Raw genomic sequence first — 8,436 nt, 5'->3', positions numbered from 1 at the left:
TCTGCAGTGATTCCAGCCCCACGGAATGTCCTCTGGAGCTGGACATCACTGGGATCCCCCATGAATGTCCCCAATTCCAGGTGTAATCCTTGATGTAATCCCAGATCCAGCTGGCATTTGGGCAACACAGGAATCCCACATAAAATCATAAAAAGCCACCATAAAATCAGGTAACATCCATAACCAGGGATTTGGGATGCCTCTGGGGCACCTTTTCCCTGTCCTGCTCGGGAGAGAGGAAGCCAAAGGGCAAATCCTCAGGATTTCACCACCTGGATGAATCCCAGGCTGCTCACGCTTGGTTCATCATCCTGAGTGTCTCCTCCCCATGGGAATAGACAAGGGAAGCACCTGGACACCTCCAGAGCCACCAGGAATGGGGAATGTGTGGGAGATTGGCAGGAGAAACCACAGGGACTGAATCCTTCAGGGTTTGACATGCAAAGGTTTTAAATCTCTGTGGATCCAAGATTTTCTTGGTTTCCCTGGAATCTGAGCACCTGTGAAGGTCTGAGGTGAGGACAAATCTGTGTCAGGGGGTGACGGTGGCAGCTCATGTTGGTATCCTGATTTTGAGGAGGTTACAAACCAGGGAGGCTTCAAGGAATGAGCCTTGCAGGATGAGCACAAGGAAATCCCTGTGGAGAAAGAGAAAGATGGAAAAAATAAGGAAAAATCACTGTTGGTTGTCATTGGAATTGAGGAAGGGAAGAGCTGGAGCTCCCACTCAGCCAGGAGGTGCTCAGCCCACAGAATTCCTCTTCTCCTGGACTTTTTGTGTCCTTCAGAGTGTTGTCATCCCTGCCAAAAAGTGGTGCCAAATCCAGCCTCTTCCTCCCTCAAAAACTCCACAAAAAATTAAGGATGGGGAACAAAATTGTGCAATTGCTACACCAGGTTTTATTTCAGGCTGGAACATCCCTGGAGCTGAGAACCAATTTAATCCTGCAATCCCTGGTGCAGGGATTGGGAATGGGGTGGGAAATGGGATGGATTGGGATGGATGGAATGATCTGGGGATCTTCTGAGATGCCACCTGAGAGGGGTTGAGGCAGGTGTCACACTCTGATCCCATGGAAAAACTCCAAAGAAAAGTTCCCATAAAACAAATCCATGATGTTTCTGTCCTTCCTTATCATGGCATTCCTTATCTGTTGTTCCCTGTGTGGATATTTTGAGAAGAACCCAAATAAGTCTCCCAAAAAATGAGCAGATCCCTGTTCCTTGACTTCTGCTCTCTGTTCCCCATCCAGGAAGACTCAACACTCAGAACATTCCAGAGGGGAGGCAAACAAAGCCACGTTTACATGGCCAAGAGTAAAATCTGGGTTCAAATCCTCATCCTGAAGGACGTGATTCACATGCCTGATCTCCAAGGATGAACCCAAGCGAGGGAAATAAACAGTTGCTAGGAACATCCCTGCTCTGGAACATCATCCACAGCGTTTAATTAATTTGTTTAATTGTTGGCACATTCCCTGGCACGGTTCTAGCATGGATTAACCAGCCTTACTCCATGGGATAGCTGGAATAAAACAAAGGTGGTGGCATAACATGTAAAATAAATAGAATAAAATGAAATGCAGGACTATTCCCAAGAGACTGATAACCACCTCCTGGCTGGAAATGGTCCCAGGAAAGTTGAATTTCCTGACACAGCCTGTGGTTACCTTTTTTCCAACTCTCTGCCCTGATCCAGCCAAGCCTTCCATGCTCCAGTCATGTTGACCATCCAGGGTGACACTGCCATCCAAGGTGACACCACCATCCTGGTGTCCTGAGGAAATGCCAGCCATGGCAGTGCCACACCTCACACGTGCATCACACATATCCGAGGAGACGATGGTAACTTCCCAAAAATCTGGCTCAGTGGGTCACCGGCACCCCCCAAAATGGGAACTGACCCACTGGGCACCTTTGTCCATCATTCCAGTTGTCCATCAAACCACTCCTGCCAGTGGAGCCGTGGTGGACCACTTCCCATGGCCTTGGAGATCTTCCTCCTGCTGGCAGTGAGGAGCAGGTTTGGATCCCTGGATTTGGTTCTGTGTCAGGCAGGAGGTGTTTGTGCCACCAGTTATTGGAATGGAGGGAATAAAGCTTGCTAATCATGGGATGGTTTGGGTTAAACCATCTTATTCCAACTTGCTGCCACGGGCAGGGACACCTTCCACTATCCCAGGTTGCTCCAAGCCCCATCCAGCCTGGCCTTGAACACTTCCAGGGATAGGAATTCCACAACCCAAATCATACTGAAGACCAACACAATTATTTTTCCACGTTTTTCCTCAAAAAAACAGTCAAAACTGGTTAAAACAAGAGAACCAAGCCTTCCCATGGTGCTCCTCCTGTTGCAGGATGCTGAGCCTTGGCTTCCCAGGCTGATTGCCAGACTCCCCCAAAGAGTCACCCCTGATGCCACAGTGAATCACAGTGGCCAATCCTTGTTCCCTGGGTCAGGTCCTGCTCTCTGGTCACTGCCTTGTGACACCTGGCAGCACTGACACACCTCCTGTGGCATTCCTTGGGACTCCCCAAGCCTGGCAGAGCTTCATCTCTTGGGCAAGAGATGTGGTTTATCCTCTCCACGCCCAGGTGGAGATCCATGGGAGAGGAATGGCTGGTGCTCCTGGGGTTATCAGGGATGACTTCCCCATCCTGTTGCTCCAGTTTTACGTCAGCAGAGCCGGTGGTGTCAGAAACCTCCAAAATATCTGCAAATCCAGCAAAACAAAGCTCTCTGCAAGAATTCCTCCCACTTTTGGTTTCCTTGGAAATAATCACATTTATGATTATTTTTTGGTGATTATTTTGGTGGGTTTTGATGTCTCTGAATTTTTTCTGGCTGTGCCTTCACTGTGATCAGTGATTGATCCCATTGGATGCTCTGAATATCCTGGATGAGCACCACCTCTGCTCCAGGGAATTTTGCTCATCTCACTTGGCACCTGCCAAGAAAATCACGTTGACCCCCAATCATTTTAACCCTCACCTCATCCATCTTTCCTCCACATATTTTTGGACCCTCTGCCTCTTCTCCTTCTGCTTCTCCATCTCCTAAATCCCAGGCTGTGTGTTTGCAGTGGATCTCTGCTCTCTTTCCCTGCAGGATGGAGAAGGAAGCGATAAGCAGACACCTCCAAGGGGTTCCTCCTGCTTCACCCTCTCAGCTCCTCGGTGGCTTGGTGGTTCATGGAGATGTCTGCTGACATCCAAACATCCTGATAACTCTTTCCTCGGAAGCACAAGAGGGACAGGCAGTCAGATGGAAGCCCCAGAAGGGATGAAGTTATCAGCTCCAGCTCCACCCAAAGCGTTATCGTGCAGAGGAATCGCAAAGGCTGATGGCATTTTTGTCTGACTGCTATCCAGCAGGACTTTGATTGGATGTTCATTTAAAAAGGGCATAAAGATGTCTTTAACCCTTGCTGGAAGTGTCCAAAGCCAGGTTGGATGGGGCTTGGAGGCACCTGGAAGGTGTTCCTGTCCATGGCAGGGGGTGGAACAAGATAATCTTCAAGGTCTCTTCCAACCCAAACCATTCCATGATTTTACGACTGAAAACTTTGCAGGTAACCAAATTATGCATTTCCTGTCCTCATGAATATCCAGCTGGGTTCGCCCTGCCTGTAGATGTTGGGAGTTCTCCAGGTCTAACCTTGGAAACACACTTGGCATAATCCACTCAGACAATTCCATTAATTTTTACCACTCGTTCCCATTTTCCTTTGAGAAAAGCAAACAACCCATCCAGAGATGTGACGATCAGAACAAAACCCCCACCCAGACATCAGCAGCACTGCCAGCCTGACCAGACACGAATCAAAGGATTAATCCCAACAAATGGTGTGAATTCCCAGAGTGCTTTCACTGCTCCCTGGAATCACCAGCCTGGCCTGAAGGCAATGCCGAGGTGAGAACACAACCCACGTGCATTCCTGGCCTCTCCTCTAATCCAACATCCCTGCCCACTCTTTCCAAATCGTTGGGCTTCATCATCACTCCGTCCAAAGGCAGGGAAGATTTATATCCTGTCCCCAGGTGAGGGTGTTTTTCCTGGGCTACGACTGGGAGAAGATGAAGTTCTCCTTCCTTGCGGTGCTGGCTTTGGTGCTGTTTGCAGCTCAAGGTGAGGTTTGCTCTGAGATAATGTGTAGTTGAGGGTTTTAAAGGCAGGGAGGACTCAAATCCAGGGAGAGAAATCATGGGAGAGGATTCCTCAGCTCTTGAAATGGTGCAGCTGGAGGACACAGTGCTCGTTTTGGGGGTTTTTATCCGGAATCTCAGTCTGGGTGCGCGAAAAGTTTGTTTTCTGATAGGAAATTTCCCTGTCCTACTGGATTTTTCTGGGAACAAGACAGAAAAAAGGAGGCAGTTCCCACTGGTCTGCTTTTGAGAAACTTTCCAGGGAGATTTCCTATCAGGGTGGTGCAAGGCTGTGGTTGTTTCTGAATTTTGATGGAGACAGCACGATGCTCTGTGTTCCTGGTCCTCGAGGACACCTCCAACATCTGGCCTTGTCCAGCTGTTTCTACCCATCTCTGAGACCCCACAGCTTGCTGACTTCAGAGATTTTGGGGCAAAGGCAGGGAATTAGGGAGAAGTTGGGATGTGGACTGAATGGGTTAATGGTGGTGGGTATTTGCATAGTAATTGTTTTACAGATTGTGCATTTTATTTCACGGAGACATGATAAATTAAATCAGAATTAATATTCCCTTTTAAGGAATGTGATCCCATATCCTCTACAGACCAGAGGGAATAAACCTTATTTTGGAGAGCAGGACAGGCTTTGCCAGCGCTTGGAATTGTGCCACACGTCTGGTGCAGAAAAAGAATTCCTTGGAATAGTTATTTCTGTCTCATTGTGGCCTAAGAATACCTTTCTGCTATTTAGCTTTGTTCGCTCACCAGAACAGTGATCCTGACAGATTTCCAAGTGTTAACAAGGCCTGGGAGACAGGGAGATTGTCCTCAGTGCCAAAGTGAAGCCTGGCCTAATCCACACTGGATTATCCAGGCAGTAAAAATTAAGCATTCACTGCATGTGTCTCAGGGCTGAATTCTCACAGCAGAGAGCAAAAAATCCTTTTCCTCATCTTCTTTTTCCTTCAAACCAGGCTCTGGATTTATTTTTGGGGGCATTGATGTCCCACTCAAAGACAAAGGTGTGGGAACCTGACTTTAGGCTGTGGAGGCCCCAATTAACCCTCTTCATCTGCCAAAGCTTCCTGCCTCATTAGGCTGCAGTTTAATAGTCCCCAGCAAGTAGAAAAGGTGACTCCAGGCCTTGGCACATCCTTGGAAACTCTTTCAGGAGTCCCTGCCCTTCCCTGCTCCAGGAATTACACAAAACCCAGTGCCCTTGGCCTATCAAATTGAAAAAGGGAAATTTAGGTTGGATATATGGAAAACATTCTCCCCTGTGAGGGTGGGGAGGCTCTGGCACAGGTTGCCCAGAGAAGCTGTGGCTGTTCCATCCCTGGAAGTGTCCAAGGCCAGGCTGGATGTGGCATTGGAAGAGTTGGTTGGGTGTTTTCAGCTCCATGGCTTTTATCAGACCTGCACCTTGAGCATTTGAGACTCAGTGAAAAGAAGGGGATAATTTTTGCTGCCAGGACTAGTAGCATTTCACAGAATCCCAGATTCATTGAGGTTGGAAAAGATCCAAGATCCTCAAGTCCATCCTTTGCCTGATCACCACCAAAGCTCTGATTCCCATGTCCAGTCATTCCTTGGACACCTCCAGGGATGGGAACTCCACCTCTTCCAATGCCTGACCACCCTTTCTGTGGAGAAATTCTTCCTGATGTCCAACCTGAACCTCCCCTGATACAACTTGAGGCCATTTCCTCTTGTCCTGTCCTTGTTCTCTGGCAGAAGAGCCTGACTGTCACCTGGCTCCTGTCAGGGAGTTGTGGAGAGTGAGAAGGTCCCTCCTGAGCCTCATTTTCTCCAGGCTGAACCTCCCCAGCTCCCTCAGCTGCTCCTGGTGCTCCAAACCCTTCCCCAGCTCCCTTCCCTGGACACACTCCAGCCTCTCAATGTCTTTATGGCCATAAAAAAATAACTGGACACAGGATTTGACCTCAGCAGTGTCCAGCACAGAGGGACAATCCCTGCCCTGTCCTGCTGGCCACACTATGGCTGATACAGGATGATTCCATCTCCCTCTTCCCTGTTTTGTGTCTCCTCCTGCAGCAAACGCCCTGTACTGCTACACCTGCAACTGGGAGCAGAGCAACTGGAGCTGCCTGAAGGCTGAGAAGTGCTCGGACAAGGATGTCTACTGTGTCACCAACGTGGCCTCCGTGGGAATCGGTAGGTGGTGGCTCTGGATCCCCTGGTGGGGACTCAGGAACGGGATGTGAGGTGTGGGCTGGATTTGTTCTGGGCTGAGGAGTCGTTGGGAAGGACATGTGGGAGGTGGAGTCCTTCCTAACCCAACCTGGCAGTGCTGGAGGTTTGAAATCCTCTTTCCCTTCACGCGCTGAGATTGTCCTCTTTAGCTGTGGTTTTATTTCTGCGTGGAAAGTCAGGGGACATTGAGGGAAGGATCCTCCAGAGGAAGAATAAATAAATTTGAACCTTGATTCCTTGTTCCCTGAAGCAGAACCTGACCTCAATTTGGCTGCACCCTCAGGGAGTTGTAGAGAATGAGAAGATCCCCCTGAGCCTCCTTGTCTCCAGGCTGAGCCCCTCCAGCTCCCTCAGCTGCTCCTGGTGCTCCAGCCCCTTCCCAGCTCCATTCCCTTCCCTGGACGTTCTCCATCCCCTCAATGTCTTTATTGCAGTGAGGGTCCACAAACTGATCCCAAGATTTGAGGTGTGACCTCACCAGCGACAAGAAAAGGGAGAAATCACTTCCCTGGTCCTGCTGGTCACACTAGTTCTGACCCAAGCCAGATACACAGGGAAACAGAACTATTTCCCTCATGCAGAGAAGCCCAGAAATGTGATTTAAATCTGGGAATGAACATTGTCATTGTACACCTAAAAAGGTCTTGACATGAGGATCCATGCTGGGAAGTGCTGGATGCCCAACATGGATATGGAATTCCTTTCATAGGAAGTTGTCAACAATTGCTGGGTCGTGGTGGGACCAGGATGGATCTCATGCTGATCTTTGGGGTTGTTGGGGGACAATGGGACTCCTCAACCAAACTCCATCCTGCACGAGGAGCACTCAACAAATCCCATGGCTAATCCCATTCTCCCCCTTCTCTGGGCCAGGCATTTTGTCTTTCTGGAAGAGAATCACCAAGAAGTGCTCCGAGACCTGCCCATTCCACAACTTCAGGCTGGGCCTGGCTACCTACACCTCCTACTGCTGCCAAAGCTTCCTGTGCAACCTCAGTGCCTGCCCAGGTCCCCGGCTGGCTCGGCCCTGAGCTGCCAGGGAGTCCCAACTGTGTCCTTCACCTGCTCAGCAGTGCTGGGAGAAAATGGATCCTGAAGGACTCAAGAGCCTGGCCAGGTTCCCCAGCAGGGTGTGGACATCAAACCTGAGGAATAGATAAAGTATTGTGGTCATCATCTTGTGCTGTGGTGTCTCCCAACCTTCTTCTTGTTTTCTTCTCAGTCCTGAGCTCTGTGGCTCCAGCGTCCTCACCAGAGCACTGAGTGCCACGTTTGGTCATTCCTTGAGGTCCTCCAGGGATGGAAACTCCACCACCTCCCTGGGCAGCTCCTTCCAATGCCTGAACACCCTTTCCATGGAGAAATTCCTCCTGATTTCCAAGCTGAGCCTCCCCTGGAGCAACTTCAGACCATTTCCTTCCATCCTGTCCCTGTTCCCTGGGTGCAGAGCCTGATCCTCCCCGGCTGCTCCCTCCTGTCTGGGAGTTCTGCAGATCCAGAAGGTCCCCCTGAGCTTCCTTTTCTCCAGGCTGAGCTCCTTTCCCAGCTCTCCCAGCTGCTCCTGGTGGTCTAGACCCTTCCCCAGCCCAGTTCCCACCTCCATTCCCATCCCCTCCAGCCCCTCAGTGTCTTTTTTGTCATCCTCTGTCCTGCAGCTTTGGGAGGGAGATGTTCCTTCTGCACCTCCTGCATCTCCAGAGGGGTTTTTCCTGGAATTTTATCTTATTTTGGATGCTGTTGGAGCCACAGAGTGGTGACTTCTGGGCAAAAATGACAACCCCTCTTATCTGCACATCTGTGCACATCTGTTTGTCTGTTCTCACCTCACTCCCAGCATCCTGGGGAATCCTTTCCTTCACTTTGCTTTGCTGTTGTTGGACCCACATGACCTCCCCCAGGGCCAGCAGCTCCCTGGATTCACAATTCCTACCAGCTGGAATTGTGTCTTCCAGCAATCCATTCATTCACCTCTCCCTCTGACATCCTCCAAAGCAACTGCAGGGTAATCATGGAATATCCTGAGCTGGAAAGAACCCACAAAGATCCTCCAAATCTAACTCCTGGCCCTGCACAGGA

The 8,436-nt window shown here is 49.9% G+C and overlaps 1 protein-coding gene across 1 annotated transcript; it reads left to right on the top strand.

Moving 5' to 3' along the window:
* Positions 1-4,036: 4,036 nt before the first annotated feature.
* LOC146442510 (lymphocyte antigen 6E-like) lies at positions 4,037-7,414 on the top strand. The gene is made up of 3 exons (XM_085049892.1): positions 4,037-4,129; positions 6,202-6,321; positions 7,234-7,414. The coding sequence occupies exons 1-3, from the start codon at positions 4,078-4,080 to the stop codon at positions 7,389-7,391; spliced, it is 330 nt and encodes a 109-aa protein (XP_084906018.1). The 5' UTR covers positions 4,037-4,077; the 3' UTR covers positions 7,392-7,414.
* The last annotated feature ends 1,022 nt before the right edge of the window (positions 7,415-8,436 follow it).

This window comes from Lichenostomus cassidix, chromosome 2 (assembly GCF_008360975.1).
Source record: "Lichenostomus cassidix isolate B80296 chromosome 2, HeHo_3.0, whole genome shotgun sequence".
NCBI lineage: Eukaryota > Metazoa > Chordata > Aves > Passeriformes > Meliphagidae > Lichenostomus > Lichenostomus cassidix.
Note: the sequence above shows the minus strand (reverse complement) of the source record. Positions and strands in the feature narration are given on the sequence as shown.